At 36.1% G+C, this 14,640-nt stretch overlaps 1 protein-coding gene across 1 annotated transcript in view; it reads left to right on the top strand.

The window, feature by feature from the left end:
- Positions 1-404: 404 nt before the first annotated feature.
- Positions 405-14,640, top strand: part of KLHL14 (kelch like family member 14) — a 123,198-nt gene continuing 108,962 nt past the window's right edge. The window contains exon 1 of the mRNA XM_041758605.1: positions 405-623. Coding sequence (XP_041614539.1) covers positions 439-623 — 185 coding nt within the window. The 5' untranslated portion in view covers positions 405-438. The remainder of the gene's footprint in view (positions 624-14,640) is intronic.

Genomic DNA, 14,640 nt, shown 5'->3' with positions numbered 1-14,640 from the left:
ACACCCTATTCTTTGCATTTTTTTTTAAAGAAAGCTTTTAATACTGGTCTGTGTGAGACACTCTGAAAAGTTTTAAGCCAGGTGAACTCATTAGGACATGGGGTAGAAGTTAAAATATGTAGAGTTGTTCCCTGAAAAAAATGGGTCCGTTTGCCCATCAAAAGGTAATGAATATCAAAATGTGTGTGAAAACTTCAAAAACAGAAAATAGACATTTATGGGACACCTACTGTGTCCCAGGCATGTAACAGGCTTGCCCTCAGTGAATCTTCACTCAGCCCTGTAAGGTAGATACGGTTGTCCTCATTTACCACTTCAGGAGGCTGATGCTCCATGAGATTAAGTAGATAGCCTCAAGTCACCTGGTTGGTCATTGAGTGGGGGAACAGGGATTCAAACTCAGGTCTAGCTGGCACCAACCCTCATGGGCTTGTCACTATGCCACGTGGATTCCTGGGGAAACTAATGTTTCCACGTGGATTCCTGGGGAAACTAATGTTGGCATCTCTGTTACCTGCACCCTTCAGCTCTCCTTTTCCACAGGAAGGCCTCTGCCAGCCTCTCCTTCCAGAGGAGAAGTTCTTCCTACTGAACAGATCCTGGATTTCTCTCTTCACAGTAAGGTACAACAATGGAGGTATTTGGATTTCCCCATGTTTTCAGTCTTAAACTAATGGGATTTTGTTCTAAGTGGAAATTCTGGCATGCAGGGAATAACGGGAGGGGAGGCTTCCCATATCCTTGTGACCTGCTCCTGGCTCGGCAGAAGGCCTCCTCTGCTCATGTATACCTTTAAATATGAGTGTGTGCAATGCACCGTGCAGAGTTCAGCAACATCTTTTGGCTAACTAGCTGACATTTTGGTGCTTAATAAAAATGGACAGAGCCTGGGGGAGTCAATTACAATGAGGGTACTGAGCTAGAACCTTGCTGGAAAGGAAGAGGAAAAACAAAAGAATAAAGTGACTAGAATTGAAGGAAAAGTTTAACAGGTGAGCTTCAATAATGGTTATATTAGTTCACATCACAAACATTGTCCCCATATCCATAGGATGCCTTTTAATGTTTTAACATTTATATTCCTCAGCTAGTAAATACTAGATACCAGGTTTAGTACAAACCCACACTACACGTGTACACACACACACACACACACACACACACACATATACACACAGATACACACACATACATATATACACACATACATACACATATCTCTAAAAAGCAATCATAAGTTCAATATTTATAAGGCTTTAAAATTAAAGCAAATTACAATTTTTGGACAGATTTTTTTTTTTATAATCGTCCCTTGAGATTATGTTTTTACATCCTGGGGTATCACAAAATCAAAGTACCTTATGCTCCAGTGCTAGAAGTATTTTGGCCTTCAGAGAATAAATGCCCTGGGGAGCTTACCAGAGGGACTTGCTTATAAGGGAGAGTCACTTCCTGTGGTTCTTCAGGAAGTCCATTAACAATCTCCATCCCCCACAAGAATCCCCCATGACATTCCACACAGCAATTTTAACTTTGTCCTTTCGTGCTCAAATGTGGCATTTGGCCAAGATTGTTGAAATATTCCAAAGAGAGTATGATTAAGAAATCAAAACCTTACCAAAAGTTTTGTTGTTTGTTTGTTTTATAATCCATGCTAGTGATTCTTACAACCTCTGTTTCAAGAATCTTTTATACTCCTAAGAAATATTTAGTACTCCAAAGAGATTTTAATTATATGGATCATACCTATTGATATTTACTTTACTAGAAATGAAAAGGCAGACATTTCAAATATGTATTTATTAATTCATTTGAAAATGACAAGCCTGTGTTAAAATAAATCACAAGTTTATGAAAAGTAGCTATATTGTCCAAAACAAACAAAGATTAGGGAGCCATCTGGCATTTTAAAAATATTTTTACAAATCATTTCAATGCCTGGCTTAATAGATTACAATTAGATTCTTATGTCTGCTTCTGTATTCAATTGGTTATAACATGTTGCTCTTTGAGAAGCATATGAAGAAAACCCAGACTCACACAGACCTATAGTTAAGAAAAAGGATGGCATTTGTGTAGCCATTTCAGATAATTTTTTATATTCTTTTTTGATATCACATCAAAACTTGACAAGTGGTAGTTTCCTTTGGATCTGTTGCAATGTAGAATATGAAATTATAATAATGAACTTTCTGTGCTCTGTTACATTGAATCCATTGGTTTATCTTCCATTTTTCATGAATCCTTTATCCATATATGATTTTGTATATCAAGCATCAATATTTGGAAAATACAGCTCCATCAAATTATGCAAAGCTTCTATATGTCGACACATATCATTGCACAATATTTTTTAAAATCATCTGTTAATAGTAGTACCACCAATTTCATAAAATAAATGATTAAATCAAGTTCATGATGGTTAATATAAGTTTTCCAAAATTCTGTTTTTCACTGGAAAGCTCAAATTTTATCCTTGGCAATAAGTATTGTCAATTGTTTTTCTTGAAATGACAGTTTCACTTTGTTCATTGTCAAGAGAATTTCACGTCCGAAAATACTTTTTCATTCTTTCAAGTCATGTTTCATGAAAAAAAAAAAAAAAGGTTAGTTTAGCTTGCAACTCAAACAGTTGCACAAGAAGCTTTCCCTAAGACAATCAACATACTTTGGTATACACAAGAACTTCCCATTTTGTCACACAGAACATTAAAATATATATATTCAAAATTAAGATGTAATAAAATTAATAACTTATTTCTTCGTCAAAAACATTCTTAAGTGAAACTGGCGATAAACCAAACCAAAAGTGCATAGCATTTAAGAATACAATGACTGCTTGTTTCATTTGGTGCTGCTGCCTTGATTCTTCCTCAGACTACCTAAAAATGGTAGTTTTACCACCATGCCTTTTCCAATGTCAGTACAATTTTCAACATGGTAAGAAGTTCAAATAACATATTTGTTATTAGAATAGTTTTGGCTTCATGCACCCTCTGAAAAGATTTCAGGCACCACCAGGTTTCTATGGACCATACCTTAAGAACTATTGCTCTACATAAATAATCTCTAGTTTTTGTAACTACAAAAAAATGAGCATTCTAGAGTTATTAGAAGCTCTGCATCCTCACCTTTAGGCTTTTTCTGACTGATTCATCTGTGGCATTGTTTATAAAGTGTGTGTAACTATGTATGAGTTATCATGACAGTTCCTCAAGGAGAGTGTGTTTTAGTTAGTGCTCTGTCTGCTGGCTATTTCCACTCACCTGTGGAATTACTCAGGTTCTTCTAGATATGTGTCTTTTCTTTCATGTGCTACAGAGTTGGATTGCTGAACTCTTCCAAAGCAAATACTGCATTTTGTACCACATGACACCATAAGTACCCAGGAAAGATTGGGTTCAGTGAATTAGAAGATGACAGGGTAGTTGTCTTCTTGGGTGATACTGTTCACCCTTATTCTATAATTATTCATTTAGGGTAAGTGGTAAATGGTGATATGAAAATTATCTAAGAATGTAAGGCAGGATCATTTTTGGATACTGTCACTTACTTTGTCATCTTTATTTTTCTCTTTAAAAATTCAGTGTCACAATTTACACTACTAAAAAAGCTTGCAGGCTATCTGAATGTGCCTATCTAGTTCTTTCAGTATGCCAGAATTCCAGAGAAGCTTGCTTTTTAATTACTAGGGAATGATTTTCCCTCATACAAATTGATAGAAGACTTTACTATTTCCTCAGATTTTGTGTGCCTTCAGTGCACTAACTGAAATCAAACAGGCTTGAATTTTCCAAGTCTGTTCTTAGAAATAGTGATTCCCCAACTATAATTTTTTCACTCTATTTCTACAAAACTAATATATCAAACCAACACGTCTGCATCCTTCACATTTTACAAATTATTTCATGTACATTCACATTGTTTTTTTCTTTTTTTAAAAAAGACTTTATTTATTCATGAGAGACACCGAGAGAGAGGCAGAGACACAGGCAGAGGGAGAAGCAGGTTCCCCATAGGGAATCCAATGTGGGACTCGATCCCAGGACCCTGGGATCATGCCCTGAGCCAAAGGCAGACACTCAACCACTGAACCACTCAGGCATCCCTCACATTGTCTTTTCACATAACAAGAGCTATTGTACACCTAGGACTTTCTATTTGCCAATCTCTAGGCTGGAAAATGAACACACATGCCATTCTGGTTGATGTTCACAAAAATTGTATGAGGCAGGTATTATTATCAGTTCCATCGTATAGATGAAGAAACTGAGGCCCAGTGAGATAACTAACTTGGACTTAGATCTAGTAAGTTACAGAGGTAGAAATCGAGCCCAGTTCTCTAACTCCAAAGATTGAATCTTTTCCACTAAAGCACACTCCTGGAAATTTAATTTTGTTATTCTTATTGAAAATATTCCAAATTCTTTATCAGAAGTTTGCTTCAAAACACTGTGGTTTGGGATTTGCTGTTTTTGGAGAGCTTTGAAAAGATTAAGAGTCTTAGGATTGATATTATTTTTAAGAGTCTTGGAGCTAAGAGAGAATATTATCAAACCCTGAAATGTTTGGTTGGGATGACAATCCTGGACTATTAGTAAAAGTACTTGGTTAATGCCTTTAATAAATTTAGCACTTAGCTAGATGCTGGACATTTTTTTAGAAGTTCTTTGCTTTATTTTACCCCATTTTCAAAGATAGTTCTTGATTCTTATCTTTAATATAATTTTTTAAAATACTATTTAAGCATATTTAGTAAACTAATGGAGCACAATATTCCAATTTAGATTACAGGTATAATAAAACCTGGATTTAAGAACCATTTAAGTCGATTCCTAAATATTATATTTATGTTCTTGAAAAATTATACTCTCCCATCTAATAGTATATAATAATAATAATAATACAGAAAGAATATTGGTCTCATGGGTATGACCCAATAACTATCTTGAGCTTGTGTTTCCCATTGAAATGAGGACAATAAGTCAATCTCTACAGTGTATCTATAAGTCAGTGAGTATTAATGTCAAATGTCTTAGTGTCAGATATATGGTTACAAAACTGAAATGTGTTTCATAAAGTTCTCTCTCCTTCCAAATAGACTTTGCCTAAAACCCCATAGATTCTTCCCCTTAATTCATTAGCAAATATTATTCAAATAGTACTATTAAACATTATTCACTTAGGTGATCATTCGTTAAATCATATTTATTTTATCAATCATAGTTTCTAGTGCCAGAAAACCAGCAATATAGGAGCAAAGAAAAGAATAAAACATGTCCCTGCAATGGTTTGTTTTTATTATTTTTTCCTACAATCAAATTGCATTAACTCATATTGAACCCGCTGCATAATCAAATGAAATTTTAAAAGTGTCAGCATCTTGAAAACTGAAAGAATACTGTACATTGTTAACTGTTATTAGTATTTGTGCCCTTTTAGCACAGATTGAATCATCTTATTGCCTGGCCCAATTAACTGTAGACTGAAGATAGATGAGGTAAAAGTTATATAATTGAATGTTCAATTCCAACCTATGGGAGTTGAAGATTTCACTCGCGTGGAAACATTAAGGAATACACCTTCAAGCATTGTTGGTGGGTTGGTTTGAAGACATGACTAGACTCACTCTGGAACACTGGTCTCAAACTTAAACAGACATCAGAATCATCTGGAAGGCTTGTAAAAATACAAATTTCTGGGCCCTACCTCCAGAGTTTCTGATTCAGTGGATCTAGGGCGGCATTCCTACATTCAAGAATCTGCATTCCTAACAACTTCTCAGGTGATGCTGTTGCAACTGCTGCAGGGACCACACTTTGAAAGTCCCTGTTCTAACATAACTAGGATCATACTAGATGTCAGAATGTGATCTTAACTAATGAATTATTTGTGCAAGGGATGCTGTAGCCATTCCATTAATCAATGTATCAATAAAGGTAATCATGTTAAAGGTTGTGACTGCATTCATGGCAGAATGAGAAAGAAAAGGAAAAAAAAGGGGAAAAGCCTCTAATAAATGGCTTCAGTAACTGAGCCAACATCAGTGAAAGAAATAGAAAATCTTATTTTGCTTGCTGTATTTGCACATTATCTTAAAAGTCATGACAGTAAAGTTTGGATGTGCTATCCCTACACAAAGACAGTGACTTGATAGTATCAGATTTGGGAACAGAAGAAATAAAAATACCAACGGGAGAAAAGAAATACAATCTTTTCTTCCTCAAGATAAAAGGAACACTTTAAGTAAGCTTCGAATGTCTTTAAGACACTGCATTTCATCCATATGTAACAGGCCTAGCCTTAAGTCTGATAAAGGTTAACTTCATGGAGCATGGAGGGCACCACTAAGTGATCAATTGCCTTAACGGGCAATCTAGATTCCTGCATGCACATCTGTCCTTGGGGCTGCCATCCTCCCTAGAACCCCCATGGCCAACTAGCCACTACAAACCTATCACCTTTCTGTGGACAACAGCGAGAAGCACACGGACCTTTCGTGAAATTCTAAGCAAGGCCAGGAGTACCTCTCTGACTCCTGAGCCCACGGAAACGTAACAAAGAGACTGTTAATATTCAGATACACTCTCACTGTCACAGGCAATAATAATGTTCGGGAAAAGTCGGGGTCATCCAAAGTGGGAAGATTTTGCCTGAAGTCAACCCATAATCCTGAAGGGATCTGTACCAGTTGCTAATCTCACTCAGCTCTGAACTATAGTGAATCCCTCCCATGGTCAAGGTTTAAAGACTCAGGTTTTACTCTGTCATGTGAAAGTGATCTAGTGATCGATCATCCAAGACCAGTGGGGTGGTTTCATGAAAATCATCAGGGACCCCAGTGCCTTCAAATTCTCTGACCCACCAATCCCAGGTGACAGCCTTGTCCTGTGGTCCATGATGACCTGCGGGGGTCCCAGTTAATAGGTTCCAGTTAATATGGGCTAAGCACACTAAAGAAAGGGAGGGAAAAGGACATGCCTCAACCCTTTAAGAGAGACATTTTATAAATCCCACACAAAAGCCTCTCATATCTAACTGTCAGGAAGGCTGAAAAATAATAACTGGGCAACAAGGAGGCCAGTTGAAAATTAAGTTTGCATTACTAAAAAAAAAACAAAAGGAAAAATACAGATACTGAGTTAGCTAATAGTAATTTCTGCCATCGGGTCCAAAAAAAAAAAAATAAAATTCTTACTTTGCACCATAGAAAGTGGTAAAGGGGGAAACACACCAATATCATGAAAGTGTGTCTGTCTCACACTCTGAGGGGCATAAGAGCTCCTCGGAGTGCTTGTTGAAGTTCAGAATGCTGGTGCCCAGGAGGTGATGCTAAGTTGACATATTCTCATTTAGTTATTGTGATCCAGGAGGTACCCAGGACCATGCTTTGAGGAACACTGCTTTACAGCTTCCTTACCATTTGTCAGCCTTTCATCTCCTGCTGCCTGGAATGTTATTGGTCATCCCTCGATAACAACTTCTGTTTTGTTCCTTTTTAACTCTTTTATTCTCTATAATTAGATCACACAAATGGGTTGGACATACTCCCCCAGAATATTAGTTCCATCAGTACAGCAAAGTTGGAAGGATAATGACAGACGGGTTTGGCATTGCAAGAAGCCCCTCCTTGCAGGCAAGCAGTAAAAGTCTTCCCCAGGAGGAGTTAACCCAGGCTCCAGAGTGGAGAGGCAAGGCCATGCCTTTCAGTGACTCTGATGGCCGGAAGCAGCCAGATCAAGCACGGCAGTCAATCTAACCGTGAGTGATTAATAGCCAAGCAGAATCTCTGGAGCTTTATTCCCCAGTCCCTGCTCTGCTTCCTCTTTAACACTCAGGTAAATGTCAAAAGTGGACCTAGGGATTATAGCTGACAAGGGGTAAATGCCTTCATGTTGTCCTCCAAAGGTTAAGGTTTCCCAGACTCAGTTGGAAGCCCCAATCTCCAATAACCATTAATCCACTCTACACTGGTAGGAGTGAGCATATTTATGACTGCAGTCACTAAAGGGTGAAATAAAGATTAGTTTTTAGTTAGGAACGCAAAGCTTTTGAGATCAATACAAACTCACTGCTGAAATCAATCTAAAGTTTGGAATTTTTAAGTAAAGATTTACTGGGCTTCCTTGTACAGTTAATTTTCCAAAGGGAAAATAAACTCAGAAATGTAACATAGTAATCAAATTGAGTAAACACTAGTCAGTTTGTAAACTGACCTTGGTTATGTGCATATCAAATAAGTGTGTAAAGCAATAAAAATGCCCATAATGTGGATTGTAAATTTGCCAATAAACAGGTAAAACCAAAATACACATATAGATTTACATGATAAAAATACTAGCAGCACATTTGCCTATTTGAAAACATAAGTAATCAATAGACATTAATAATGAAGTTATTCGTGCATTTCCCCATTACTGTGCATATTAAGTGTCTCAATTATTTATACTTAGTTTGATAGATAAATGTATAGCCATATTTTGTGAAAGCCTTCAGGAAAGATATAGAATTGTTCTTGAAAACAAAAGCTACTGTTTGGATGCAAGAACAAGTGGACTGGAAATACATAGCTTGTTATACTCCTCTGGTGTTCATGTTTGATGCATGTATACAATTTATTATGCAATTTCTTGAGATTTGACAAAGTAATTGTCTGGCAAACCATAGGTTTAATGATTTTTTTTCTGTTTTGTATGAAAAGACTGTAGGTATTTTAAGAAAATGGTTTAATAGATCAGTGTCTATAAGCACTCCTTTGCTTGTTACATGTCTGTAGGTTGTGGAGACCGAGGGATATTTTAGGAGAAGTGTGATTCCATGTAGTAAATTCATTTTCTTCAGCAGAGTAAGTGCATGAAAGCTTACAGTAAGCTATAACTTCAGAAATTATTTAAGCTACCCCTGGGTCCTCATAGTGGAACTGCATATCTTCTCAGTGGGTATGGAGGAGAGCAAACAGGAGAGTGTCTCCAACGCAAAAGGGGATCCTGGAAGACAGGCACAGCCTCCAGTTAATTTCTGATAAGGATATTGTGGTAATAGATTGGTGTCTTCTGCGGATAGCAGAGGGTAAAATGACCATCCACATTCTAAGTGATCTATAGCGCAGATTCATTTGCCACCATTTGCTGCTTGGATGCCAGAAATAGGCTCAGAAAGCCCTTCACCTAAAGCATATTCCTTCCATTCACTCCATGCTGTGGGGCAGAGCTTTAGAAAAATTTAGATTCTGGCTACTGATGTTGTACTTTTTGAAATATTTAGAGAGTAGAGTGAAATTTTTTAGTTGCTTCACATTGGCCTTTGCTACCTGGTGCCCCAACTCTTGGGAAATATACAAAGCCACTGAGCAAATGTGTATATATTCTTAAATAGCAGAATCCACCAGGGTCATAGGAGACAGGTAATATCTCTTCCTATACTAAAGCTATTACATTGGTCCTAAAACAATATTTTAATAGATCATACCCTCTAAGAATGGGTAAAGCAATTCTTAAGTCCTACGAAGTGCACATATACAGTGATTATATATACTATAAATATGTATGTATGTGTAGACGTGTATGTATGAAAAAATATAATCCATGTGCACACATACATACATATATGTGTGCACACAAGTATATATCCACGACTGCATATAAACTCACAAAAATCATAATATTTGCTCTGGAAGAGAGAATGTGACTACTTAAATTGTTATTCAGGTGTTTTGATCAACAATACATTTATTTTCCCAAATAACTTGGTGGTTTTTAAATCACATTAGCAAATTACATTTTTACTAAGAAATTTATTTAGCACAAGTATGCCCTCAGATTTTGAAATGTGGCCATTAGAATAAAGCATTTAGGGTGAAGGTTGTTGAATTGCCGTCACATACGTGTATGAGTTCAAGAAAAGCCAGATTAGGAGTTATGATATCAGAAGAGTTTTTAGGTTTCAATGGATTTTAGAACCATATTGATAAGTGACAGGGTGCTTAGATGATCCTCCAGCACCAATTTTTCCATTACACAAACCTCAAAGCTTTTATTCTAAGAAATAACATGTAGGTACAAAAGTCATCTCACACATAGCATTAAATATTTTGGTGAATGAATATATGCATACGCACATACATAGTGAGGCCCATCTGCATACAGGCACCAGTGAAACAAACCAGTCCAGCTCTCCTGTCTGCAGTAGTGACCAGTTTACTGTCGAAGTGGCTCCAGCTAGCAAATTGGGCCCTTGGGAGCCACAGAATTCCTCCAGGCTATCAGGGAAGGAGGCCATACAAACAGAAGGAAGCTCTGAGAGCCTCAATTCTTCATTTCACAGGAATTCCTAAAATACAAAGGATCTAAAAGGAAATCTATATTCAGCCCTGTATCTTTGTGCATCACAGAAATCCGTCTACTTCACAGCTACTTGTAACAGACTTAGTACAATTCTTAGAGAAGCAAATACAGGATAGATTCACATTTCCTGGTGCTTAAAATCACCAATTTTACAAAGTACCAATACTACAAACTTTGCAAAATATACAAATAACATAATTTTTACTAATTAACTAACATATATCTCTGTAACACCTCTTTTCCATGAAATGTTGACTTCATAGTCTTCAATTGCATGATGGCAAAAAAAAAATGTAATACGGTTTTCTATAAGGACAAAAGATCAGTCTTTAGTCTTTCTTCTTGTTTTTTTTTTTTTTTAATTATTGATACCTAAGAAAATTTCTTTCACCTTCCCAATGTATATGGAAGTTTCTTTCATAAGCCAACTATAAGATTTCAATTTTCTTGTGCAGGGAATCATCTTAAACACCCCATATTCTTCAAGGACTGTTTTGAGAGTACATACTCATATCACAATAGAACTTCCAATCTTAACACTTTTTTTTTCTTGATGCTGTGTGAATCAGCACAGTGGAAAGCCAGAATATTCCTAGTAGTTATTCTTTCATTGGGGGAACTAATAATAACTTAATTCTATGTGAAAATAATTGTGAACACATAAATACATCCTATTCCATTCACACCACACTGTCCATTCAACTTCCCTTTCACTACGTCCAAAAATGTTTATGGCTCCTCCTCCAACACCATCTGACATGAGGGAAACTCCAAGTGGAAATAGAGAAACATTTTAATTTGTTGCAATTAATTATTTTTGAAATTTTTACACATTGCTAGGGCCCCTCCCAGAACCTTGGAAGGGGCCCATGCAAGTGAAGGAGCTTCCCAGGATATAGCCTCCTTTGATCTTTGAATTCAGGCATAACTTATCTGAGGATCCTCATGTCTTGCTTAGGAAGCCCAATCCTCCTGCTTCCCAAATTCAAGAAAATTTACCCAGGCTCTACATTATGACCTTGGAGCCCCCATCTAATGCCTCAATTAGCATTTCAAGGAAATAGACACTCAGACCTTAATATTTAGAGCTAAAAAGGACATTAGTAACCATACAATGTCCCTCTCTACGCCATAGATTATTAAACTGAAATCCAAATGAATCCCATTCTACCTGTAAAAAAACTGATTCTTTGAGAAATTAGGTTTCTTACCCAATTTTACAAGATTGGTAAATTGTGTAGTTGCGATTTTAACCAAATGATCTTTTTCCAAAGTCAACATTCTTGATCACCATGCAATATCGACCCCCAACTACCTACATGGGTATGATCTTCTTCCATAATATTTTTTGCATTGTTTTTATCAGTTCAAAAATTATTTTCACATTTTTGTTTGCTTTTGTGACTGTTATATTGCCCTCAACTGTAATACAAATTATTATTATTATTATTATTATTATTATCTCATTTTACAAATAAGAAAATTAAAGGTTAGCGGCATTAGGATATTTATGTTACCAATGAATGATAGGAGTGATCTTCAAATCCATTTCTTTCAATCCTACAGCCTGTGTTATTTTCTCCTATTCCCCCTGGGCTTTGAACTATTACATCAACTGTAGCTACTACCATTCTATTATGCATTTCCAGTGTTCATCAGGATCAATAGAAGCAAGATCAGGCTAGGGCTGAGATGCTTTTTCTTATATTCTCTTCTCAATAGGCCTGTGTTTGAGTTTTTCCTCTACAGTTATAGAATTCTGACATCTTTCCTATTGAAAATATATTTTTAAAATATTATTAGACTTTAAAATGTTTAATTAAAAAGTTTTTGGACTTAGGTTGCAAAATATTCATTTCCTGCATGTTACACTTTTTAAGTATAACCTTATTAAATAATAAATCTGAAGACTCTTAATCAAGGATATGGTTTATTTCTCCATAAGAGCACTTGTTTACATCCTGCGAGAGCTCAGTGTATGCTATAATCTCATCTACCCCAAAGTAGGGACACTGCTTTGTCTGTTCCTCTTCCTCCTGTTTTCCCCATGTAAACCATTTAAGTTAAATCAAAATTGATTGATAATGGATTAAAGTTGGAGACATCAATATGAACTTAGCTTAATATAGATATAGATGGTTACATATAGAAACATACATAGATATGTGTACATACAGGATTATTAGCATACTTAATGCTCAAATCTTCATTTCTAACATCATCTCCAATAAAAGAAAGCAAGATTCCTTGGAGATATGGTTGATCCTAGGACTAAAGCATGAACTATACAAAGTGAGCATGCAATATCTTGCCATGCCAGGAAAGAGGGAAGGGAGAGAGGGAGGGAAGGTGGGGAGAGGGAGCAGGTGGGGAGCAGAGGTCTGAAGGGAAGGAAGGAAGGAAGGAAGGAAGGAAAAAGAACAGTAATGATAGGACTATATCAAGGGATACAGGAACCAATTGAAAAGACCTTCCAATGGCTGAAACTGAAACGGTTCAAGCAACAGAAAACTGTAGTACTGGATTATAACCCAAAGGACAAAAATAAATATCTATGGGTCCATAATGATATAAATAAATAATTAAATAAATAAACAAATAAATGAGGGAGAATAGACCAAATTTCCTTTGTAGACAAGTTTCAAATACTTTATGTAGATACTTCACCCTCAAGGAGTCGGAGCATAACTCTCCACTCCTTAAGTATGGGCTATGACTAGTTTCCAAGGAGTATAATTTATTTTTTTTAAGATTTTTATTTATTTGTTCATGAGAGATACAGAGAGAAAGAGAGAGGGAGAGACACAGGCAGAGGGAGAAGCAGACTCCATGCAGGGAGCCCGACGTGGGACTCAATCCCAGGTCTCCAGGATCGTGCCCTGGGCCAAAGGCAGGTGCTAAACCACTGAGCTACCCAAGGATCCCCAAAGAGTATAATTTAAAGGAAAATGGGGGGTCGGGGCACTACTCTCACTGCAGAAACCTGGCAAATAATTACTTCAGCCTAATGACAAATTTAACATCAACAGTGATAAGTCATGTTGATCACATATACTCTTGATATTATGAGATTACAATGGGACTTTATTTTTGTGGTCCTCCTCCTATAAACCCATAAACCCGGTCTCATCATGAGAAAAACAGACAACTCCCAACTGAGAGACATTTTACAAATAGCCAGATCAGTATCTCTAAAACTTATAGGTCATCAAAAACAAGAAAGTGTAAGAAACTGTACAGCCAAAAGGAGCCTAAGGAAATATGACAACCAAATGTAATGTGATATCTTGGATGGGATCCTGGAAAAGGAAATTAGGTAAAAAAAATCTAGTAAATTTTAATAAACTATGGACTGCAGTTAGTAATAGTAAAGCATCAAATTGTTATTAGTTGTAACAAATGCAACACACTAATGTAAGGTGTTAATAATAGGGGACACTGAGTGCTAGGTATATGGGGACTCGGTACTATCTTTTCAATTTTTCTGAAATCTAAATCTTTCTAAAATAAAAAATTTATTTAAGAAGTACCTCTGTAGCTTAGAAAAAAGCTAAATAAAATATTATATTAATAATAGTTTCAAAAGAAAATACACTTTGCAAGTCCTGACAGTTACCCATGCTGAGGAATACAAACTTTGGGGAACAAGAACAAATATACAGATGCATTTAAAATTTTACCTTCAAAACTAGATACTGTACGTATTACCTAAAATCATTATACTTGAGTTTTCCCAAGCATCAATAGACATATTCATTAAATGGGCAAAGAAGCATTTACATATGAGATTCAACTGACAACTTTTACCCCCTTCAGAGATGCTGTAGAATTTTGTGTCAAGAATATATACGTTTTAAGTTTATGAAAGCAGTTATAACTGAAAGCTTTTCTTAAAGATAAGCACTGCAAAGAGCTCCATCTTACACAATAAGGGTGTTCTTGACATTTTCTCTTGAAGTATTTGGTTTCTTTTGACTATTGTTAGAAAGCCAAGGAAATTAATATACATAAAATAAGATAAAACTGGACAAAATGTTCTTGCAGATGAGATTCAAGTCCCCAAGGAGAACTTAAATTAGTCCTTATCTCAACTCGTGTTATTTTAATGCTGAGCTCAATAATATGTAAAGACAAAAGGAAAATTTCCCCATTCAGATTTATCATGTTGTAATAGCACTGACTGCATGTTAACAACAGATTTTGAGAAAATATATCCTTTAGTTAGTTGATTGTCTTTTAAATAACAAAGTGAAATACCCAACAGAATTTTTAAATTATTTGTCACCTCAGCCAACCA

Source organism: Vulpes lagopus, chromosome 1, assembly GCF_018345385.1.
Source record: "Vulpes lagopus strain Blue_001 chromosome 1, ASM1834538v1, whole genome shotgun sequence".
NCBI lineage: Eukaryota > Metazoa > Chordata > Mammalia > Carnivora > Canidae > Vulpes > Vulpes lagopus.
This window is presented reverse-complemented; position numbering and strand designations above follow the sequence as displayed.